The sequence below is a fragment of the Chiloscyllium plagiosum genome, unplaced genomic scaffold (genome assembly GCF_037043375.1).
Source record: "Chiloscyllium plagiosum isolate Xiang-an unplaced genomic scaffold, Cpla_swu_hap1 HiC_scaffold_20, whole genome shotgun sequence".
Taxonomy (NCBI): Eukaryota; Metazoa; Chordata; class Chondrichthyes; order Orectolobiformes; family Hemiscylliidae; genus Chiloscyllium; species Chiloscyllium plagiosum.
In genome coordinates, this window is record NW_028270158.1 from 39,471,460 (window position 1) to 39,497,198 (window position 25,739).

Genomic DNA, 25,739 nt, shown 5'->3' on the forward strand with positions numbered 1-25,739 from the left:
GAGTCATAGAGATGTACAGCAGGGAAACAAACCCTTCGGTCAAGCTCGTCTATGTCGACCAGATATCCCAATCCAATCTAGTCCCACCTGCCAGCACCCGGCCCATATCCCTCCAAACCCTTCCTATTCATATACCCATCCAAATGCCTTTTAAATGTTGCAATTGTACCAGCCTCCGCCAATTCCTCTGGCAGCTCATTCCATACACGTACTACCCTCTGTGTGAAAAAGTTGCTCCTTAGGTCTCTTTTATATCTTTCCCCTCTCACCCTAAACCTGTGCCCTCTAGATCTGGACTTCTCAACCCTGTACATCTCTATGACTCTATGACTAAGTCACAGGGAGCTGCTGTTTTAGTGTGTTGGTTGGTTTGTGGGCTACCATGATGCCAAGGCATCTGAGTAGTCTGGCAGTCCAGACAAACCAACGGAACACACAGAGGATTTCCGATATCAGGGTTCTTAGCAGAGACAGTAATGCAGAGACTTGAACAAATAGCTCTGCCAACCATCCAACCCAACTTTGGGTCCGCTACGTGGGTGACACCTTTGTCATCACTAAACAAAACAAATTAGAGGAAACCTTCATGACCATCAAAATAGACAAAAAGACTTTGTCTATTTACCCAACCATGCCCCTCATAATTTTATAAACCTCTATAAGGTCACCCCTCAGCCTCTGACACTCCAGGGAAAACAGCCCCAGCTCAAATCCTCCAACCCTGGCAATATCCTTGTAAATCTTTTCTGAACCCTTTCAAGTTTCACATCTTTCCGATAGGAAGGAGACCAGAATTGCATGCAATATTCCAACAGTGGCCTAACCATTGTCCTGTATAGCCGCAACATACCTCCCAACTCCTGTATTCAATACTCTGACCAATAAACGAAAGCATACCAAACGCCTTCTTCACCTGTGACTCCACTTTCAAGGAGCTATGAACCTGCACTCCAAGGTCTCTTTGTTCAGCAACACTCCCGAGGACCTTATCATTAAGTGTATACGTTCTGCTAAGATTTGCTTTCCCAAAATGCAGCACCTCGCATTTATCTGAATTAAACTCCATCTGCCACTTCTCTGCCCATTGGCCCATCTGGTCAAGATCCTGTTGTAATCTGAGGTAACCCTCTTTGCTGTCCATTACATCTTCAATTTTGGTATCATCTGCAAACTTACTAACTGTACCTCTTATGCCCGCATCCAAATCATTTATGTAAATGACAAAAAATAGAGGACCCAGCAGTGATTCTTGTGGCACTCCACTGGTCACAGGCCTCCAGTCTGAAAAACTACCCTCCACCACCACCCTCTTCTACCTTTGAGCCAGTTCAGTATCCAAATGGCTAGTTCTCCCTATATTCCATGACATCTAACCTTGCGGCACGGTGGCTCAGTGGTTAGCACTGCTGCTTCACAGCACCAGGGTCCCAGGTTCAATTCCAGCCTCGGGCAACTGTCTGTGTGGAGTTTGCACATTCTCCTCGTGTCTGCGTGGGTTTCCTCCGGGTGCCCCGGTTTCCTCCCACAGTCCAAAGATGTGCAGGTCAGGTGAATTGGCCATACTAAATTGCCCATAGTGTTAGGTGCTTTAGTCAGAGAGAAATGGGTCTGGGTGGGTTACTCTTCGGAGGGTCAATGTGGACTGGTAGGGCCAAAGGGCTTGTTTCCACACTGTAGGGAATCTAATCTTGCTAATCAATCTCCCATGGGGAACCTTGTCGAACGGCTTACTGAAATCCATATAGATTACATCTACTGCTCTGCCCTCATCAATCCTCTTTGTTACTTCCTAAAAAACTCAATCAAGTTTGTGAGACATGATTTCCCATGCACAAAGCCATTTTCACTATCCCTAATCAGTCCTTGCCTTTCCAAATATATGTACATCATTCCCTCCAACAACTTACCTACCACCGAAGTCAGGCTCACCGGTCTATAGTTCCCTGGCTTGTCCTTACCACCCTTCTTAAACAATGGTACCACGTTAGCCAACCTCCAGTCTTCCGGCACCATACCTGTGACTATCGATGATACAAATATCTCAGCAAGAGGCCCTGCAATCACTTCCCTAGCTTCCCACAAAGTTCTAGGGTACACCTGATCAGGTCCTGGGGATTTATCCACCTTTATGCGTTTCAAGACATCCAACACTTCCTCCTCTGTAACTTGGGCATTTTGCAAGGTGTCACCATCTATTTCCCTACAGTCTATATCTTCCGTATTCTTTTCCACAGTAAATACTGATGCAAAATACTTGTTTAATATCCCTTTATCTGCGAACATCTGCCTCCAATCCGCTTTTGACAGTTCTTGCCTAATATCGTCAAAATTGGCCTTTCTCCAATTTAGAACTTCAACTTTTAAATCTGGTCTATCCTTTTCCATCACTGTTTTAAAACTAATAGAATTAAGGTCGCTGGCCCCAAAGTGCTCTCCCACTGACACCTCAGTCACCTGCCCTGCCTTATTTCCCAAGAGTAGGTCAAGTTTTGCACCTTCTCTAGTAGGTACATCCACATACTGAATCGGAAAAATTTCTTGTACACACCTAACAAATTTCTCTCCATCTAAACTGTTACACTATGGCAGTCCCAGTCTATGTTTGGAAAGTTAAAATCCCCTACCATAACTACCCTATTATTCTTACAGATAGCTGAGATCTCCTTACAAGTTTGTTTTTCAATTTCCCTCTGACAATTAGGAGATCTATAATACAATCCAATAAGGTGATCATCCCTTTCTTATTTCTCAGTTCCACCCAAATAACTTCCCTGGATGTATTTCCAGGAATATCCTCCCTCAGCACAGCTGTAATGCTATCTCTCATCAAAAACGTCACTCCAACTCCTCTCTTGCCTCCCTTTCTATCCTTCCTGTCGCATTTGTGTCCTGGAACATTAAGCTGCCAGTCCTGCCCATCCCTGAGCCATGATTCTGTAATTGCTATGATATCCCAGTCCCATGTTCCTAACCATGCCCTGCGTTCATCTGCCTTCCCTGTTAGGCCCCTTGCATTGAAATAAATGCAGTTTAATTTATTAGTCCTATCTTGCCCCTTCCTGCCCTGACTATTTGACTCACTTCTGTTCTCAACTGTATCAGTCTCAGACTGACCTCTTTCCTCACTATCTCCCTGGGTCCCTCCCCGCCACCTTACTAGTTTAAATCCTCCCTAGCAGCTCCAGCAAATTTCCCTGCCAGTATATTAGTCCCCTTCCAATTTAGGTGCAATCCGTCCTTCTTGTACAGGTCACTCCTACCCCAAAAGAAATTCCAATGGTCTAAAAATGTGCATCCATCTTCCATACACCAGCTCCTCAGCCATGCATTAATCAGCTGTATCTTCCTATTCCTGCCCTCACTAGCTCGTAGCACCAGATATTACTATATTCAAGGACCTCCTTTTTAAATTCATGCCTAACTCTCTGTAACCTCCCTTCGGGCTCTCAACCTTTTCCCTTCCTATGTCGTTGGTTCCAATATGGACAATGGCCTCTTGCCGGCTCCTCTCCCCCGTGAGGACATTCTGCACCCTCTCTGAGACATCCTTGATCCTGGCACCAGAGCAACACACCATTCTGATTTTTCGCTGCTGGCCACAAAAACGTCTGTCTATACCTCGGACTAGAGAATCCCCTAACACAACTGATCTCTTGGAACCCGACGTACCATTCGTTGGATTAGAGCCAGTCTCAATACCAGAAACGTGGCTGCTGGTGCTACATTTCACTGAGAATCCACCCCACCTCTACATTTTCCAAATCAACATACTTGTTTGAAATATGTATAGGAAAAAGTGAGGACTGCAGATGCTGGAGATCAGAGCTGAAAATGTGTTGCTGGAAAAGCACAGCAGGTCAGGCAGCATCCAAGGAACAGGAGAATCAACGTTTTGGGCATGAGCCCTTCTTCAGGAATGAGGAAAGTGTGTCCAGCAGGCTAAGATAAAAGGTAGGGAGGAGGGATTTGGGGGAGGGGCGTTGGAAATGTGATAGGTGGAAGGAGGTCAAGGTGAGGGTGATAGGCCGGAGTGGGGGTGGGGGCAGAGAGGTCAGGAAGAAGATTGCAGGTTAGGAAGGCGGTGCTGAGTTTGAGGGATTTGACTGAGACAAGGTGGGGGGGAGGGGAAATGAGGAAACTGGAGAAATCTGAGTTCATCCCTTGTGGTTGGAGAGTTCCCAGGCGGAAGATGAGGCGCTCTTCCTCCAACCGTCATGTTGCTATAGTCTTGCGATGGAGGAGTCCAAGGACCTGCATGTCCTTGGTGGAGTGGGAGGGGGAGTTGAAGTTTTGAGCCACGGGGTGGTTGGGTTGGTTGGTCCGGGTGTCCCAGAGGTATTCTCTGAAACATTCTGCAAGTAGGCGGCCTGTCTCCCCAATATAGAGGAGGCCACATCGGGTGCAGTGGATGCAATAAATGATGTGTGTGGAGGTGCAGGTGAATTTGTGGTGGATACGGAAGGATCCCTTGGGGCCTTGGAGGGAAGTAAGGGGGGAGGTGTGGGCGCAAGTTTTGCATTTCTTACGGTTGCAGAGGAAGGTGCCGGGAGTGGAGGATGGGTTGGTGGGGGGGTGTGGACCTGACGAGGGAGTCACGGAGGGAGTGGTCTTTTCGGAACACTGATAGGGGAGGGGAGGGAAATATATCCTTGATGGTGGGGTCCGTTTGGAGGTGGCGGAAATGACGACGGATGATACGATGTATATTGGATGTATATCGTACATGCAGGTCCTTGGACTCCTCCATCGCAAGACCATAGCAACACGACGGCTGGAGGAAGAGCGCCTCATCTTCCACCTAGGAACCCTCCAACCACAAGGGATGAACTCAGATTTCTCCAGTTTCCTCATTTCCCCTCCCCCCACCTTGTCTCAGTCAAATCCCTCAAACTCAGCATCGCCTTCCTAAACTGCAATCTTCTTCCTGACCTCTCTGCCCCCACCCCCACTCCGGCCTAACACCCTCACCTTGACCTCCTTCCACCTATCACATTTCCAACGCCCCTCCCCCAAGTCCCTCCTCCCTACCTTTTATCTTAGCCTGCTGGACACACTTTCCTCATTCCTGAAGAAGGGCTCATGCCCAAAACGTTGATTCTCCTGTTCCTTGGATGCTACCTGACCTGCTGTGCTTTTCCAGCAACACATTTTCAGCTCTGAAATGTGTATAGCCACAAAAGACTCCTGCACTAGCTGCCTACCTCTCTTAAGTTTCCTGGAGTTAACCCATCTGTGTCACTCTATCTGAGACTTTCCCCCATTCCTATAACGGCCATCCATCACATACTGTTGTTGTTGCAAATTTCTCATTGCTTCTTTCCATCAGTCTTTCCAACTGATCCATTCGATCTGATAAGATTTGCAACCAACAGCATTTATGGCAGATATAATCTGCAGTAATCCTTAAACACTCTTTAAACTCCCACATCTGACAAGAAGCACATTTCACTCTACTAAAGGCCATTTTTGCTTCTTCACAATCCAGAAAATAACACCGTCTTATTCCTCTACAAACACTTCCCCATGTTAAATGAATAGTTATGGCTTATATTTTAAGCTTAATCAAGAGACATATCTCCAAAACCATATAGTCAAGAAAGAACCTACTCTACTCACTACTGCAGCCTTTCTGTAGGTCACACTTAAAACAACAATACACTTATCTGTTTCTGTGCTGTGAACTTGACCCAACAGTTCCTCCAAGATCAGTTGTGAATTTCACTGTTTGTTAATTTTCCCAGACGCACTCCGATGTCCAGCGATCCATGAATTCAAACAGCAAAGGCAGTGTCAGTTTATTTCTTTCTCTCTCTCCTGCACTGACCTCACCATGTGCTTCCTTTGTCTGTTCTTCTCCCTTTTAAAACTGCTGTTGTTTTGACTTTTTTTTTCCAAAGTTCCAAAACAATGCAACAGCATATAAAACAGTAATTGCTGCTCCTTGAATTCGAGGAAATCACCTCCAGCACCTAAAATACCTCAAAAAACAACAGCTGTTACAGCCAGAAATTTTTCCCATCTTCCATCTCGGATTAGTCTTTTAGTCTTGCCAACCATTGTCCCAAACAACACAGGATAAGATAGAAACTACAACAAGTTCACCCTTCCACTCTGGACAGCCAGATCACTCTTACCTAGACAGTGCCCATAATTAAACCATTGACCCTCCCTCATCTCAGCCACTTTAGTCCTAGCCTGTCTTTCGGCCACAACTTGTCTCCTCCCCTTAGCTGCTTTTGCTCCAGCCTGGCCCATGGACAAAGCCATCTTTCTCTTTTTAGTTGCTTGAATATACTTGGAGACCCTACATCTAACTCAATACAATCTTAAAATGTGTATTACTAAAAGACAAAGCAGTAAGTGCACACCACAAAGTCAAGGAGGAAGTGAGGGTCACTTGTTGTATGCAGTTTGGTATTTGAAGGGTCAAATTTCTCAATTGGGTAGAATTTAATTTGCAGCAAGCACATAACTCAGCCAAATTGTGATTTTGATGCAATACAATTATATGCAGTTAGGCATCCCAACACTTTCACTCTGGAAGGTTGATCTGCCCTTTAGGATTGGGGAATTTAATGATGTCACCAAAATAATTGCACCTGTCAACCATTCTTGTAAATCTCCTTGGCATCCCTTCAAGCACTCTTACATCCTTCCTCAAGTGTGGTGACCAGAACTAGAGACAATATTTTAGTTGTAGTCTAACTAGCCTTTTATAAAGGAGCAGCCGCCCCGACTGGAGCTGACGAGGAGAAGCCATTCTGGAGCAGATGCCGGCAAGGACCGTTGTTGGACAGGGGTCTGGTGTGGGCAGTCACACCATGTGTGGAAGCCCCTGCACTCAGCTAATGCAATGTAATGTTTACATATAATTTGTTTATATGACTAAGTTGTTTGTATGACCTTTTAACTATGTCTTATTTCTGTAAAATAATGCAACTACTTTTCTTTTTTATTCCTCTTTTCAATCTAAGATTTATATCAAGGTACTTGTACCTCACATGGCGCCATAAGAGGTGACATTGTAAAACCTTTCACTGTACTCCTGTAGATCTGTACTTGAGTACATCTGCCAAAAAAGGATATTCTATTCATATTAAATTTCATCTGTCACTTATCTGCGCATTCTGCTAGGCTGTTGCAGTAAAATGATATCATTTTCAGTGTTTGCTATTCCTCTATTTTGGGCATCATTGGTAAGTTTTAGAAATTTTTGTATGTAATCCCATAGCCAAATGGTCAATACACATCATGGCACTGAAACTTGGGTAACACCATTGCCTTTCATCCTTCTGTCTTGATATTTATTGCAGTCCTTAAAACCTCCTATTCTATGGTCCTCAACTTTGTTAACCAGTTTTTTTTGTGATATTTGGCAAACACTTACTAAATATTCATGTCAAGAACATTCACTGCATTCCTTTCTTCAATTTCCTTGTGACTTCATCAATAACATCAATTGGTCAAGTGCTAGCTGCCTTTTCCAAAACCATGCTGATTATCCTTAATACTGTCAAACCTTTCCATGTACTTGATTTTTTTCCTGTTTAATATTTCCAAAAAATGTAACACTGGTGTTAAACTGATTAGTCTGTAGTGAGTAGTAATATCTTGACACCATTAATAAGATATCATCTTTGCCACCCTCCAATTCTTTGGCACCTCCCCTGTATCTAGGAAGATTGAAAGATTCAAACTCCAATTTTCGTCAGCAACCTCAATACAAGAAATCCAGCCCAGGTAAGTTGTTCACTCTGAGCATTTCCCGGAGTTCCTACGTGACAATTTTCACCACATCCATTCCCTTTACCATACCTACTTTTGCCAACATTTGTCAGCATCAGCTTGGTAAGCACCGATACAAAGTGCACATTAAGTATCCTGATTTTGCCCTGTGTCTCTATATAAGTATCATTCATTTTGTCCATGTTAGGCCCCACCAGTCCTCTTACTCCCTACATAAATATACCAATTATTTTTAGGTTTTCTATAACTGACATTAAACTGGTATTTTATTTATTACCTGTGTCAGTCTCATTTTCATCTTCATGCTCCCTCTCAATTTACTGTATTCATACTCACCTGGCTTTAACATATCAAGGTTACAATATAGCTGTGGCCAGTTGAGTGATGATAGGATGGCTCACCTGTTTACCACCTCTTGAAGGACAACAGCAAGATGTGTTCTGACACCCCTTGAGTCCTGTGACTCTCACGAATAGACACATGTCAGAAAAGTTTTTTTTTAAGAAAGAGGAAGAGTGAATGTTTACACCTCTACACTTGAATGTAATGACAACAGTATCCACTTAAACTCAGACACAAGTCACATACAAACACACAGAAAAGTTGATTATGGTAGCACACAGTTGGATCTTTAAACAAAATGTCGAATATGTCGAGTATTAATGTCGAATATTTCAAGATTCAAGAAGAAAGTGATGCTTCTTTTAATTTTTTTTAGTTCACCGAGGAGGTTGGAATTTTCTGGCAACAAACTTCTTGCAATAGCAATTTTCTGGCTTTATTCCAGATGCAGGGCAGTGCAGTCTGTTGAGAAGATACAACTTGGCCTTCAAATTGATAGTTAGCTCCACTTCTCTACCTGTTAGTCAATTCTAGGCTATGTTCTTCCTTTCCTCTTCCCTCTTTGGTGTCTGTGCCTCCCAGACAGACTGACATGAGGCTACTCTCTAAAATGTCTGAACTGATGTTTCTTATCACAATACTGAGACTATAATATTAGTATTCACATTGTCCACACAAATGGTGCTTGACAATGTTAGCATTGACACCATGGGTTTAAATCTCAGCTGTTTGCAATAAGGTAATTTTGTTTCTTCTGTTGAATTTTATTCTGCAACTATTACGTTTGTGAAATCATTATGCATTAGTTCCTTTATGTATCTGGCCAATAACAACTAGTAAATCCATAAGATACTTTATTGCAATTTCAATCTCACTGCCACAAGGGGAGAAGAAATCATTTGATCCTCTGATTACATCTTATTTTAAAGTCAATTATTCATTTTCCGTTCTATTTTTAAATGTAAAAAGTGTTTTTTTTCTATAAAATTTTGGTAAACCTGTGTGGCTATGACAACATACACAAGCTAGACAATGCAATTAACAGGCCAACTGGAGGGGCAAAACATTGAAACATTTTTTTAAAATTCAAATATGGAAAGCATAATTGTAATTATGGAAAATAAACAAGCAGAGTCTTTTGGAGCAAAGAGCTTAAATATGCAAAGAAGCAAGCAATAAGATATTGAATAGATATCAACCATTCTCAAGAGTTAGCAGAAAGCACAACGTTAATGCATTGGTATTATTTGACTGTCACAGCACAGGAGACATTCAAATATAAAGCAAAGTAACATTGGTGAAAATGTATGCAGAGTACACCATGCAGTAGCATTAAATTCGCTTTGCTAGAGCATCAATTTCCCTCGTAACTTTCGCAAATACCCAAGAATCAATGATGAAAACCAGAGAATGATGCTAAGTATCTGTGCTGCAGTAGTAAATACCTTCAGATTTGTAATAAATAACCTGACAGCAGTATTAAATATCCCTCAAGCAATAAACACCCCTGACAGCAGCATTAAACATCCCTAGAGCAGTAATAAACACCCTTAATACAATGTTAAACACACTTGTGTTAGTGATAAACACCCTTACCAAAGTACTTGTAGGACATTACAGTATTAAGCACCCTGACAGGATTAAGAGACACACTGTAAATACAGTTGAGGAAGAAGTCACATAACATAAAGGGACAGCAGGAACATGTTTACAGATAATATCTACATCTTAAATCTGACCAAATATTTAGTTAAAAAAATAGAAAAACACAAGATGAATTGTGTGTGTATATATATATATATATATAAAACACATATTTTAATCAATAAATTATAATTACAACATATAGGATTGCTAATGTAAATGGTTTACTGTAAATGCAATGTTTGGGAGTTGCAGAGGACATTGTGATCTGGACACTGACATCCACAGTATGATATGGATTTTAGGAAACTTGAACATAAAATTGTTGAGCAGTGCATCAGAGGTTAAAGGGAGTGGGTGGATATTTTGATTCAGGAGACTGCACAGTCAAATAAGGGTGCAGGTCATTAGAAGTCAGGAACAAAAGGATTGTTCTATGATTTCTGAAGGTTGCGCTGCCTTCCTGGTTCATGGGCATGTCCTTGGAGTTCCAGAAGTAGTTGGGATGAGGAGGAAGGATTCAATAATCATGAACCATACAGAATCCAATTGCATAGGTATAACTAGCGATGTGGTTCACATGAGAGAGTTTGTGGAGTTCGGGTCAAAATTTAAACACAGAATCACACAGGTAATAATCTCAGAATTGTCATGTAAGTCACATGCAAATTGGCAAGATACTGATTACAAGGCTGAGTTGAAAAAGTGGGAGGCAGGGTTTTTGAGTCTTGGGGCACCAGAAGACATCAGGCGGGATAATCACAATTTAAAGTAGATTTGGATCAATGCTCTGATGAAGCAAATTGACTAATAATAAATGAATTGGTGTAATGAATTGGTGGGGAAGGGTGATTAGAGGGAGGAAAAGATTCAGAAAAAAAGTGTGATTAATCAACGTGTGATTTGATGAATAGCAAAAAGAACAAAGAACACGAATAATGGCGTCATTTTCATTTGTTGGATGTATCTAGTGGGTTATTGCCAGGATAAGATCATAAGCCTCCTATTTACAATCACTATCCTTGACTTAAATGAGGGAGCCTGAGTGTAAAGTATCCAAGTTTGCTGATTTGGAGATGCCGGTGTTGGACTGGGGTGTACAAAGTTAAAAATCACACAACACCAGGTTATAGTCCAACAGGTTTAATTGGAAGCACACTAGCTTTCGGAGCGTCGCTCCTTCATCAGGTGATAGTGGAGGGCTCAATCCTAACACACAGAATTTATAGCAAAAATTTACAGTGTGATGTAACTGAAATTATACATTGAAAAATTGATTGTTAAGCCTTTCATCTGTTAAAATACCTTTCTTTCATGTGTAAATCACAAAACCTTTTTTTTTAAAAGTTGCATTCTCAGGTTAGCTGTTAACAATGGTGATAGCTAGACAATATGTTGAAGGTGTTAACCCCCTGTGTTCTCTGTCTATGCCATGATGTTTAGATTGATTCTAATCTAAAAAAGTGAGATAACAGAGTTTTACATGAATTCATGCAGTCTTTGAGCTCAGAGTTCTACAGGAATGCATGCAGTTTTTGAGCAAAATACAATGTAACCCTGCAAGTACAAATTCACCACACAAAATATATGTGTGTATGTGGGTCTTTTTCTGTCTGTGTGTGTGTGTGTCTGTAAGGGTGTGTTTGGGTGTCTGTGTGTGCGTCTGTGTATATGTGTGTCCATGTATATGTGTGTATAGGAGTGCCTGTGTGTGAGTATAGGAGTATCTGTGTGTGTGTATAGAGCAATGGTGGTCACCTGTAATGTGACATGAACCCAAGGTCCCGGTTGAAGCCCTCCCTATGGGTACCGAACTTAGCTATCAGCCTCTGCTCGGCCACTTTTCGCTGCTGCCTGTCCCGAAGTCCGCCTTGGAGGATGGTCACCCAAAGGTCCGAGGTCGAATGTCCTGGACCACTGAAGTGTTCCCCAACTGGGAGGGAACACTCCAGGATTAGCACCTCACCAAGACCTTCCCCACACCTCCACTACTTGCCTTTAAACAACCGCCAAACCTCAAACAGATCATTGTTCATAGCAAACTGCCTGGCTCTCAGGACAAGTCCATACAACCCTGTCACGGTAGGCGCTGCAAGACTGTCAGAGTGTGGACATAGATACCACTATTACATGTGGGGACACCTCCCATCTTGTACATGACAGATACTCATGTGACTCAGCCAACGTTGTCTATTTTATATGTTGCAGGCAAGGATGCTCGGAGGCATGGTACATTGGGGAAACCAAGCAAAGGCTACGACAACGGATGAATGGGCACCGCACAACAATCAACAGACAGGAGTGTTCCCTCCCTGTTGGGGAACACTTCAGTGGTTCAGGACATTCGACCTCGGACCTTCGGGTGACCTCTGACCTTGGGGAACCATCCTCCAAGGCAGACTTCGGGACAGGCAGCAGCGAAAAGTGGCTGAGCAGAGGCTGATAGCTAAGTTCGGTACCCATAGGAAGGGCCCCAACCGGGACCTTGGGTTCATGTCACATTACAGGTGACCACCATTGCACTATACACACACACAGATACTCCTACACACACACACACTCTCACACACACACACAGGCACTCCTGTACACACATACACACGCACACACATATACACAGACGTGCACACAGACACCCACACACACCCTTACAGACACACACACTCACATATGCACCCCCTCACAGACTTAAGACACTCTACGCCCACTACACACACACACATACACTTTCTCACACTCACAACCTCCAACCCAGGCAGACACACACACAGAGACAGACAAAGACCCACATACACACATATATTTTATGAGGTGAATTTGTACTTGCAGGGTTACATTGTGCTTTGCTCAAAAACTGCATGCATTCATGTAGAACTCTGAGCTCAAAAACTCCATGAATTCATGTAAAACTCCATTATCTCACTTTTTAGATTAGAATCAATGTAAACATAATGGCAAAGACAGAGAACACAGGGGGCTAACACCTTCAACATATTGTCTAGCTTTCACCATTGTTAACAGCTCACCTGAGAATGCAACTCAGGTTAAATGTTAAAGGTTTTGTGATTTACACATGAAAGAAGTGAAACTATCACTGTATTCTAACAGATGAAAGACTTAACAGATAATCAATTTTTTAATGTATAATTTCAGTTACATCACACTGTAAATTTTTGCTATAAATTCTGTGTGTTAGGATTGAGCCCTCCACTATCACCTGATGAAGGAGCGACGCTCCGAAAGCTAGTGGACTATAACCTGGTTTTATGTGATTTTTAAGTTTGCTGATGATACAGTTAGATGGAAAAGTGAACTGAGAATTGGATGCAAAGAGGTATAGATAGGTTAAATGTTTGGCAAGAAAGTCAGCGATGGATTGTGAAGTGAAGAAGAGTTTAGCTGTCAACTTTGATAGGAAAAATAAAAAAACTGAATTTATTTAATTGTTAAGAGATTGGAAAATGTTCGTATTCAAAGAAACCTGCAGGTCTTTGACATGACATATAGAAAGTTAAATGCAGGTACAGCAAGAATTATGAAAATAAATGGTATGCTAGATTTTATTACAAAATGATTAGAGTTTAAAACTAAGTTTCAATTTAATTAAAGAAACTTTGATGAAACCACATGTGGAATACTGTGTATAGTTTTGATCTTTTTACCTAAGGTATATTTTATTTGCAGAAAGAGCAGCATAGGTCTATTTGACGACTTCCTGTAATTAGGAATTGCCCTTACAAGTAAGATTAAATAGGCGAGACCTAGATTCACTAAAGTTTAAGAGAATGAGAGATGAATCAAGCAAATAAAATGCATAGAACTTAACATGATAGATGCAGAAAAGATTTTTCTATTGGCTTGGAAGTCTTGGCATTCACAATCTCAGAATATGGTGTCAAAGCATTATGATTGAGATGAAGTGACATTTTTGAATTCAAAGGAATGTGAATCTTTTGAATTTGCAATTCCTGAGAGCTACGAATGCTCAGTAGTTGAGAATATTCAAGATAAGATTGATAGATTTTTGGATACCAAGGGAATCATTATACATGGAGCCAATTGAGAAGGTAGATTGGAGGTACAATCAGGCATGATTTATCAATTTTACAAATTAAAACTCTAAACTCTTTATAAATTCCCCCTCACCCACACAGATAACCAGGTTTTGAGAAGATTTATAGCTCAGGTTGAGGTTCAGGATGTAGGTTTGCTCGCTGAGCTGGAACGTTTGTTTTCAGATGTTTCATCGCCATACTCAGTAACATCTTCGGTGGTAAGCACTGATGGTATGGCCTACTTTCTATTTATATGTTGCAGTTTCCTTAGAAACTCAAGGAAACTCAAGGAATACACCCAAGGAAGTTCAAACATATAACTAGAAAGCAGGCGACACTACCAGTGCTTCGTTTGGAGGCTCACTGAAAATGTTACCTAGTATGGTGTCGAAACATCTGAAAACGAACTTTCCAGCTCAGCGAGCAAGCCTACATCCACAGCTAAATGCTATCAGGAAAACAAGCACATAGATGGAAGGAAAACTGGAAAGACATTGTCTTTGTTTACAATATCTGTTGGGTTGGTTCTTATTGATCCAAAGGTTTCTCCTCCGCCTTTTTATGAATGCTTGCACTGGTTTGCAAGAAATATAGGGTAGCTGGTTCACTTATGAAAGGTCTCTGTCTGACTCAATTCAAACTCAACTTTCAGCATCTGCAGAGGAAAGAAAGACTGGTTTTCTCAGGCTTAAGGTACTTACTGCAGAGAATTGAGAGTTTGTTTTTTTGGCTGCTGTTGACCTGCTGGTTTTACCTCTAGTCTAACTCTGCCTTGCTCATAGCCTAAGCTGTTCAGCAATGTGACAACCAATCAAATAATTGTGGCAAGCACAGAATCGTAAGCTCCTAGTCCACAAACCAATCAACTTCATTTGTAAACAACCTCTTGATTCAAGTTTGTCTGCATATATCTAGAAACCACTGCTACACAAAAAGGGTTCACAAAAGGCATCAAATACTTGGCTTTCAAAACATGCGGACATCCTTGTAAAACTTCAGGTTTAAAAACGGTTCTCTTTCATTTCAGTTTACAGTTTTAAGGAACATAAAAATAAAAACAAACAAGTCTTTCAGTACAGATCATAAATCATTAGTGGTTATAGTTTGTAATAGTGACAAAGGCAGATTCAAGACTGCAGGTAGGGGGCTGCACTTCTTTCATGGGATAACTGATGGTGGTGTATTACAGCTCACTCAGGAAGACCAGGTTCCTGCAGTAACATGCAATTTCACATCAATATTGTAATCTATATGGATAATGGTTTCTAAAGCTCCAAATTTCCTTCCATCATATGGATGACTAGTAATATCTCACCTACTCTTACGAAATGAGCACAAGCCACTGCACCAAAAAAACTCTCACAGGATGAATATAACATTGAATACCATAGTTCAAAGGAGAATACCAGTAGAAGAACTGTCTCCTTGCAACGTGAAAATTCAAAATGAGCTGTGAAAGTGTAACTAAACCTGAATCTGTGGACAGGATTTTGAATGGCTGAAAAATAATGTACAAACAAGGAACTGAAACTGTTCCATGACTAATGTAATGAGTTATCATGTGAACAGGATTGCATTTTGTGAGGTCACAGAGTGACAGTCTTTATTTTCATCTGTGATTTGTGGGCATTGATGACTGGCCAGCATTTATTGCTTGTCCCTTGTCTTCCTGCTGTGGATTGACCCACAATTACATTAGGGAGGGAATTCCAGGATTTTGGCCCAGCAACAGTGAAGGAATGGTAATATATTTCCAAGTTACGATGATGAGTGGCTTGGAGAGGAACTTGAAAGTGGTGGTGTCCTTGTGTATCTGTTGTCCCTGTCCTTCTGGATGGAAGTGGTCCTGGGTTTGGAAGGCTGTCTGAGGATCTTTGGTGATTTTCTGCAGTGCATATTATAGATAGTACACACTACTGCTATAGAGTATTGGTGGTAGAGGGAGTGGATGTATGTGGATGCAGTGCCAATCAAGTGCACAATTTTGTCCTGGATATTGTTAAGCTTTTTGAGTGTTGTTAGAGCTGCACTCATCCAGGCAAATGGGGAGTATTCCATCACACTCCTGATTTGGCCTTGTAGGTGGTGGACAGGTTTTGGAGAATCAGGTGGTGAGTTACTTGCCACAGTATTCCTAGCCTTTGACCTGCTCTTGTAGCCACTGTGTTTATGTGGTGAGTCCAGTTGAGTTTCTGGTCAATGATAATGCTCAAAATGTTGATAGTGGGGGATTCAATGGTGCTATTATCATTGAACATCAAGGGGTGGTGGTTAGATTGCTCTTATTGGTGAAGATCATTGCCTGGCATTTGTTTGGTGTGAATGGTACTTGCTACTTGTCAGTCCAAGCCTGGATACTGTCCAGATCTTGTTGCATTTGAATATGGATTCAATATGAATATGATTCAGTATCTGAGGAGTCAAAAATGGTGCTGAACATTGTTCAATCATTGGCCAAAATCCCCACTTCTGACCTTATGATGGAGGGAAGGTCATTGATGAAGCAGCTGAAGATAGTTGGGCCTTGGAGACTACCCTGAGGAACTCCTGCTGAGATGTCCTGGAGCTGAGATGACTGAGCTTGAACAACCATGATCATCTTCCTCTGTGTCAGGTATGACTCCAATTAGTGGAGAGTTTTCCCCCGATACCTATTGATTCCAGTTTTGCTAGGGCTCCTTGACGCTACACACACTTGGTCGAATGCAGCCTTGATGTCAAGGGCTGTCACTTTCACCTCATAAATGAAATTCAGCTCTTCTGTCTATGTTTGAACTAAGGCTGTAATGAGGTCAGGAGCAGAGTGGCCCTGGAGGAACCCAAAATGGGTGTCAGTGAGCAGGTTATTGCTGAGCAGGTGCTGCTTGATAGCACTATTGATGACACCTTCCATCACTTTACAGGTGATAGAGAATAGACTGATGGGGTGGTAATTGGCAGGATTTGTCCTGCATTTTATGTATAGGACATAGCTGGGTAATTTTCCACATTGTCGGGTAGATGCCAGTGTTGTAACTGTGTTGGAATAGCTTGGCCAGGGAAGCTGCAAGTTTTAGAACACAAGTCTTCAGTAATATTGCATGAATGTCATAAGGGCCTGTAGCCTTTGCAGTATCCATTGTCTCCAACTGTTTCTTGAGATCATGTGAAGTGAATTGAATTGATCAAAGACTGGTATCTGTAATTCTGGGGACCACTGAAGGAGGCCGGGATGGATCATCCACTTGGCACTTCTGGTTGAAGATTGCTGCACATGCTTTAGCCTTATCTTTTGAACTGATGTGCTGGGCTCTTCCATCATTGAGGATGGGATATTTATGGAGCCTCCTCCTCCTGTTTAATTGTTCACCAAATTCACAACTTGATGTGGCAGGACTGCAGAGCTTATGTCTGATCCGTTGGTTGTATGATCACTTAGCTCTGTCTGTCACTTGCTGTTTATGCCTTTTTGCCTGCAAGTAGTCCTGCTTGGTAGCTTCACCAGGTTGACACTTCATCTTCAGGTATGCCTGGTGTTGCAGATGGCATGCCCCCCCCCCCCACTCTCCACTGAACCAAGGTTGATCCCATGGTTTGCTGGTAATGGTTGAGGGGGGGATATGCTGGGCCAAGATATTACAGATCATGCTGGAGTCAATTCTGCTGCTGTTGATGGCCCACAATGCCTCATGGATGCCTGTCTTGAGTTGCTAGATCTGTTTGAAGTCTGCCCCATGTGACATCATGATGGTGCCACATGACACGTTGGATGTTATTCTTAGTGTGAAGGTGGGACTTCATCTCCACAAGGGCTGTGCGGTGGTCACTGTCATGGACAGATGCATCTGCAGCTGGCAGATTGTTTAGGATGAAGTCAAGTATATTTTCCTCAGTTGATTCCCTCAGTACCTGCAGTTTAGCATCAATGTCTTTTAAGAGACATTTTACTGGCAGAACATCGTACTAAACATGCAGAAACAGATACAATTGACTCCAAAGCCAGAATTTTTATTTATTGGTTTGCTCTAGATGGTGTTGTGAAGTTGAAGGTGTGTACTGTACCTTTAAGAGTTAAAAGTCACACAACACCAGGTTATAGTACAACAGGTTGAATTGGAAGCACACTAGCTTTCGGAGCGACGCTCCTTCATCAGGTGATTGAAGGAGCATCACTCCGAAAGCTAGTGTGCTTCCAATTAAACCTGTTGGACTATAACCTGGTGTTGTGTGATTTTTAACTTTGTACACCCCAGTCCAACACCTGCATCTCCGAATCGTACCTTTAAGAGAGAGTGAATGCTGTTCTGCACTGAGAGCTTACAAGCTCCTGTGTCATATGACGAGATAACAGTCTCAGAGTGTATTAGCAAATTGAAAATATGTAACATTTGGCTGTGAAATGGATACCTGAGTTGGTTACTGTTTTGACAACAATTCAAATTTAACTAGTTTAAATTATGCCCCAGGATACTATAACCCAATCGAGTGTGAATTTATTGTTTTGCCAACTTTGAACCAATGAGACAATCTGATGTTGAGGATATAAAAAAGGGCTGGCATTTTGAAAACCAGGCAGAACAGCTGCCATTGAGACAGATCCAAGAAATTAGGAAATGCTATCAAATGTAAGAAAGACGGCCCAGGGAAATCTTCAACTGGAAGAAGACAGGCATTGAAGTTGACAGCTGCTGTGTGGTTTTGAAATTAAGTTGATGTAATTTTAATGTGTTTTATTAGAACAGTATATTGTTATACAGTTGGAGGCAGTTATTAAGCAGTTAAGAGAAAGGGGGAGTTATGAATAGTTGTTGTTTAATGTTCACTTTTAGTGTTAAATAATAAATTTCTATTATTTTCTTTAAATAGTGGAATTTGGGAGTTCTCTGTCACTCATATTTTCACTCTGTCACTAACTAGCTCACAATTATTGTGTAGAAATATAGTTTCTCAGGATGATGTGTTTAAACTTTGTTTGCATGTTGGTGAAGGCTCTGATATGATAGCCATCATTACAATCTGTACACATTGCACCATGTAGGCCATCAGAATTTCTCTTTTCAAAGTCAAAAATAATATCTTTACTCAGCTAAATTTACAATTGCATCCAGCTATTTTATTTTCCCTCATAGGATTGTCTAGTTTATCCTTAAATGAATCTATACTATTTGCTGCAGCCACTTTCTGTTGTAGCAAGTTCCATATACTTACCATTGTTTAGGTGGAGACATTTCTTCTGAATTCCCTATTGGATTTCTTGCTGATTATCTTCTATTAATTATCTAGGTATGTTAATATCCACTGAGGAAATGTTGTCTCTGTAACCTTACATGACTCTGACAAAGGTGGGTGACCTTTTCTTGTCCTTCTTGATCTGTCTATAGCTTTCAACTGGCTGAAGATTGCTGCACATGCTTTAGCCTTATCTTTTGCACTGATGTGCTGGGCTCTTCCATCATTGAGGATGGGATATTTATGGAGCCTCCTCCTCCTGTTTAATTGTTCACCAAATTCACAACTCTATTTTTCTGATACCACGAAGGGATCATACGATTGTCTTCCAACAACCCTCCACCACTTGATAGCGTAGTAGGGTGGGTGGTGTTTGGTAGCTACATTCACCTGACTCCATTCTCATTGATATAATCAAACATTTGCAATTGTTGCTTTGCCTGTTCCCCTTCCTCAGCCTCCTATTTTTCCTTGATATGCTGTCCCTTCGTGGTATCAGAAAAATAGAGTCAGTTTCAACTTTAATTAATACCATCCAGCCCTAAATAATCACCCACCACTCCTAACTCCACTGTCTTTAAGGTATCAGACAGCTTGTCAAACATGCAATACTGAATGAACATGAACTTTTATTGCTTAGATATGATGAAAAACAAAGCTGATGGCTTCAGCTTCTACTACAAATTCTGTTACACAGCCATTAACTCTATCCCTCTCCCTGAAAAACATCTGAGGTTAAAACAGTTTGCAACTTTGTATCATCTCTTAGTCCAAGCTGACTTTCTAACTACATATTCATGCCATTGCTAAGAGCATTAGCTCTATCTGCATAACATCACCTGCTTCAGCTCATCTACTATTGAAACCCTTATCCATTCTATTATTATCTTTATAATCGACTATTCCAGTGAATTCCTGGTTGTCTCCCTGTTACCACCCACCTTAAACTTGAGGTCATCCAAAACTCTGATGCCTGTGGCAAAGTGTACCGCAATTCCTTTATCCACCATTCATATGATCTTGATTAAACAACTTCTCAATTTTAAAGTACTATTCCAGTCCTATTTTAAAATAGCCAAAGTGGTTTTGCTCCTCCTTATTCTGTGACCTGCTTCAGCCCTAAACAAAAACTGAGATTAATATGCCCCTCTAGTTCTGACCTATTGAGCATCCCAGATATTAATATCCACACAATTGCCAATGACAGCTTTTTCTTCAACTGACTCAGCCTTTTACGCTCGTGGAAACACTCCCTAAATGTCTCTGGGTCAAACTTGTCATACTTTGGCAGTGTCAATTTTGTTGAATTTCATGGAGCATTCTTGTCCATGAGTTCCGACAAGATTCTTTGCCATATTGTCCCAAACTCACCTCATTAACTACCTAACCCCTCCATGGTGACACTCGAGTATGATGCTAACTGTATTCTACCACTTGCCATACAGAGGAACTCACCACAGGTGGGATATCCAAGAATCGACAGTGATCCCTGGCTTTGGTGCTATGTTTATAAGGCTGTTAAGCACCTGGATAAGCTTGCCAATCAGGAGCTGCCTTGTGCTGACCGACATTTGCCCTGACTGTGGCAGAGAGGGGGAGAGTGGTGCCTTGCTATCTAGAGGTCTTGATGGATTGGTGTTGTAGAGGAGGACATTTTCCCCAGGACCAGCTGTGGAGGCCATGACCATGCCACCAGACTCTGCCAATCTGGACTGTGATCTAAACCATATGAAGGATTGTCCAGCAGTTTAGAAAGAAGGTGAATAACTTTTTCCACATTGCCAGGCTAAGAGTCAGCATCTTCTTTCTTACTTACTGTATCTCTGCTACTTCATACACCTTCCATCAAGACTCATGCTCCACCACTCTCACTGTTTCATGCAACAGCTTCCCTCTCCCTCTCACCCACCCTGACACCAGATTCCATTAACATCGTACGCCCTTGACTCTGGCTACTCACTCATTTATAGAATAATAGAATTCTTACAAGTGTGGAAACAGGCCATTTGGCCTATTGAGTCTACACTGACCCTCCAAAGAGCATCCCATCCAGACCCACTCTCTACTATATCCCTGTAATCCTGCATTCCCATGGCCAATCCACCTAACCTGTACATCTTTAGATGTCACTCTGGTCAATTCACTTTACTCTCACTTGCACCAGCACTAACACCTATGCCACCCACTTTCCATTTCTCACAATCCCTCTCCTTCCATTGCAGGAGAAAACAGCCCACACTAGGATTGAAAATACCTGGACAGATGGTGTGTTGTCTGACATTTGACTCTTTATCCTAATTTTCCAGGTTGACAAATGACCATGTCTGAGCCTCTGGATTTATATTGAGGCTGCAGTGTCTGTATATACCAGGACCTGCTAACTGAAGGCCACCTCCCTTTACTTGATGTCTGACAATCATGTAAATAATGCTGGCTTTTTGACTGTGCCAAATGTAATACAAGACAGAAGTAATGCGATCCTGGTAGCTCTGGCTGAATTTGCAAAGCATTAAAAGGTAAGACAGGAATTCTGTGAGCATCCAGGTGGGCTCAAGGTAAGCTAAGAAAACAAGTGAGCAGCCCTGAAGTGCTGCCTGGTCTAACCTGTGAGCTGGCTGCCTGTCTCTGTGCACAAAGTATGCTTGCCGCAACATTTTAATGCTAATTATCAATGTTCCCTGAAATGCAGTTTTAAAGCACAGAAGGTCCTGGAAGTGGATCAGAAAGGTGTCATAAGGATCCTGAAGGTTAGTAGGTATCAGATACCAAGACTCATGGATGTGAATTGCTTGAGGGTGGAGTGCCCTGAGATGTTGCTGGGTGTCCAGGATGGTGACCCAGAGGAGCAAGCAGTGAACTGAAGTCACAGGTACCTGTTCTGACTTTCATGTCGGGAATCAATGATATTTACTGTCTCTGTGGCAGATGCTGGGACAAGAAGCTGTATATTAATGAGATGAGATTTGCAGTTAATGACACGGACAATAAGCAATAATCTCCATTAGTAGGCATTTTACTGCTGCTTAGCAAAAATCCCATCTCATTGTCTGGAACTCTGCTTAAAAATGCAACAGACCAAAAAATCCTTGCCTGACTTCTCACACAATTCTCCCAGTTTTCTCACTGTCATTCAAGCCCTTGTAAGATTGTGCCCTCTGTCAAATTCCACCAACGTCAGCTCATTATTCCATTTTCAGTGCAGATAAGGAATATGGGAACATATAAAGAATCTGTGCTCCACCTCTAATGTCTATTCTACTTCTCTGTGCTTCCCAATTTGTGTCCTTCTCATTCTGAAATCTCTCAGAGTTACTAGCAACCCTCTCCTCACCAGACACAAAAACAAAATACTGTAGAAATGCCAGAAAAGCAAACTTTTCCCACCTGTCTTTAGTTCTAAAAAGGTGTTACATTGAACACAAAATATTTGCTCTGCTTCTCTTTCCACAAATTATGTTTTTACTCCCATCAGCTAAATTTTGTAATTTCATCAATATTCCCTGATGTTCTCTGTTGTTTACAATATGCAACAGGTTAATTAATAAGGGCTGTTTATGTTCACTGACAAGGGTGTAGACTACATTCAATCCACATCCCAAACACAATCTTCTCATAGCCCAGACCATGACACATTTGACTGTGGAATTGTATGCGGATTCATTTTCCCCAGGGAAATGAGGTGAACAACATCAAGAACAACTTGCAATTATTTAGCATTCTAATTAATAACACATGCCAAGGCACCTCACAGGAGTTTTATTAAAGAAAATTTGACACTGAGTCACACAGGGGATACTAATTTGGATGGTCAAGACCCTTGGTAAGTGAGGTAGACTTTAAGATGAAAAGAGAGTACAGAGGCAGAAAAGTGTATAGGTAGAGTTTCAGAGCTTAGAGCTCAGACAGCCATTGATGATGGAGTTTAAAATTGGGGATGATTAAGAGTCAAAATTAAGTAGATATCTCAGAGAAATAGGGTTGGATAAAATTCCAGAGATTGAGAAGGTTAATGCTAGAAGATTATATTATTTAAAAATCCTTATTTAAAAATCAATTGCCAGAATATATGAATCACACCTTAACAAGACACAATAGAGAATATTAGGGGAATTGGCAAGGAAAAGGAAAAGTATTGTAAAATTGAGCTTTTGCTATATCAAGTGGTTATGTAAATCAGTGAATATAAGGGTGAATGAGACTTATAACAAGGATAATGGGCAGCAGATGTTTGGATGATGCCAGGTTTAAGGAGGGTAAAATGCAGGCAGTGACCAGGAATGCATTGGAACAACAAAGTCTCGAGGTAACAAAGGCTTCAATTAGTGTTTCAGCAATAGATGAATTGAGGCACGAGTGGAATAGGGTGCTTTTAAACGGGCAGAAGTAGTCATGACATTGATGTGTCGTTGAAAACACATTTAAGCATCAAGGTTGTGACAGTTTGATTCAACCTCAGACCATTGTCAAGGAAAGTGATAAAGTTGGTATCTAGGGAATGGAATTTGTCGTGTGGTCCAAAAACAATGATTTCAGTCTTCCCAACAATTAACTGGAGGACAGTTTTATTCGTCCACTATTAGGCATCAGTTTAGCAATCTGATAATTTAGCAACTATGGACCAATCAAAAGTTGCATTGGTGAGGATTGCTGGGTATCAATTTTATCCTTCTTTTTGCATTTCTAATCTGTGGGCCTTATGATTTACAAAATATAACACTTCTACTATTAAATTAGTTCAGTAAAGGTGCCCTTATTTAAAAATCAATTACTTTAATATACAAATTACACATTCTCAAAACAGAATAGAGTTATCTGTACTCACCCAGTTCAAAAATCTGTAGTGGTAGTGTGAGGAACCCTGAACAAGGGTTGGGCTTATTTTGTCCTGGGGCTGTGCACACGTCATCAGATGGCGGCAAAAGAAGAAGGAAGGACAGGTTGTCTGCAAAATCCAACACCTCTTGGCTGTACAGCCTGAAATCTTTGGCCTAAATTTTCACAGTGAAGGGAAAAAAAGACACTTAAGTCACCATGTTCACAATAAGCTTAAAACCCCTAATAATTATATTACCATTTTGTACGCATGTACCAGCATGTAAAACACAGATCATAGGCTAGAGGGCAGGATGCTTGGCATCAGCCAGGGTAAAGGATCGAGGGCAGAATAGATGGTGAAGTGTCAGGCTTCAGCTGGGTACAATTTGTGGAATGAGATGGGCTATTCAAACAGAAAAATAATGATCTTGAAATAGCATTGATAATGCGCTGCATTGGTGCCTGAATGAATTAGTTCAGTTTTTAATTGTGTCTACTTAAATTAGCCTATATGTTTTGGAGCTGGAGACTTGAATGCTTTCCATTTTGGATACCCAGGACAGCCACAATGTGCCATCAACCTCATTCTGTATAATGGGATATGACTATTGCCAGTGATGATGATGGAACTCGTGATGTTAATCTGATATCAGCAGAGTACACCAGACCAGAGGGAAGCTTATTATGAAGCAGGAGTAAGACACTACATTAGAGAATTGTGTTCAAGAACATGTGTATACATAAACATGTAAATAAAGACTGGTATGGCATTAAAGGAAGTGAGAGAACCATACTCGAGGATAAGGATGAACGAGGCATGCTAAAGAAAGAACAAGGCATGCTAGGGAAAGAACAATTCAAAACATACTGCAGATCAGTAGCATTTACATCACCATAGAAACAGAGAAGATGTCACACCAAGGGAAAATACTTCTGACAAAGGGAAATCATTTGGAAAAGAAAAATTCCAAAAGATCAACAAAGTAAGCCTAAATCTCAAAGATAAAATTTAACAATGCCAACAAAGATTCTGGACTATTTTCTCACACGTGAAGGAGCTTTTAATACAGAATTTAAACCCGCTACAAGGATAGCTATTTTAATACAGACTGACTTCTTGCCTTGGTTAAAATCAGTGAATGAGCTGAAAATGTGTTGCTGGAACAGCACAGCAGGTCAGGCAGCATCCAGGGAATAGGAGAATCGATGTTTCGGGCATAAGCCCTTCTTCTTGCTGTTCCAGCAACACATTTTCAGCTCTGATCTCCAGCATCTGCAGATCTCACTTTCTCCTAAATGAATGTTTAACCTGCAAGCACTAAATCACAAGGTCTGATGGGCACAGATCTTAGGTCAATTCAATCTCTCCTCAGTTATATAAGTCGAAAAATCATGGAGACTCAACATTTTGAAGAACTCAAACACATCATTACAACAGAGAAATGAAGATAATGGACATGACACTTCAAGGTGAAAATGGAAGAGAATTTCATGAAAAATTTCAAGGCTATTTAAAAGCCTTAGACAATCTAAAACAGGTGTATCACATTACTCTGCAGGATTATGCCAAATCAATCTTCCCGTATATTCCTAGAAATATACCTCATTTCAATTCAACCACTATTAACAAAGGTGAAGGTTTGCTTAGACAGTGAATTAAAACATAGGGTTATATCACAGAACCAGTACAAAGGAGTTCAGGACTGCTAACAGATTCCAGATATAATAGAGAGCCACGACTGAACATGGATCTCACTCAACTGAATGAAGGGGTTCAAAGAAAAGTACATCAAATTTTGTCAGTTGATGACAGTTCACTAAGTCAGCCAGAAGAAACTTTTTTCATATAACGCTAGATGCTGTGACAATGTTGCCCCTTTAACAAGGTTATTTTGTCCTTAGGTTTTTTTTAAAAGTGTGGTCATAAAG

General features: G+C 41.3%; 1 protein-coding gene across 13 annotated transcripts in view; it reads right to left on the minus strand.

The window, feature by feature from the left end:
• LOC122560664 (ankyrin repeat and fibronectin type-III domain-containing protein 1-like) overlaps positions 1 to 25,739 on the minus strand; it is a 931,085-nt gene that overhangs the window by 26,403 nt on the left and 878,943 nt on the right. For all 13 annotated transcript variants that reach the window (XR_015760575.1, XM_087997831.1, XM_087997829.1 and 10 more), the window contains one exon: positions 23,818 to 23,983. Coding sequence is in view for 12 of the 13 variants with exons in the window: in XM_087997831.1 (XP_087853957.1) it covers positions 23,818 to 23,983 (166 nt within the window). In the remaining variant the exon portion in view is untranslated. The remainder of the gene's footprint in view (positions 1 to 23,817; positions 23,984 to 25,739) is intronic.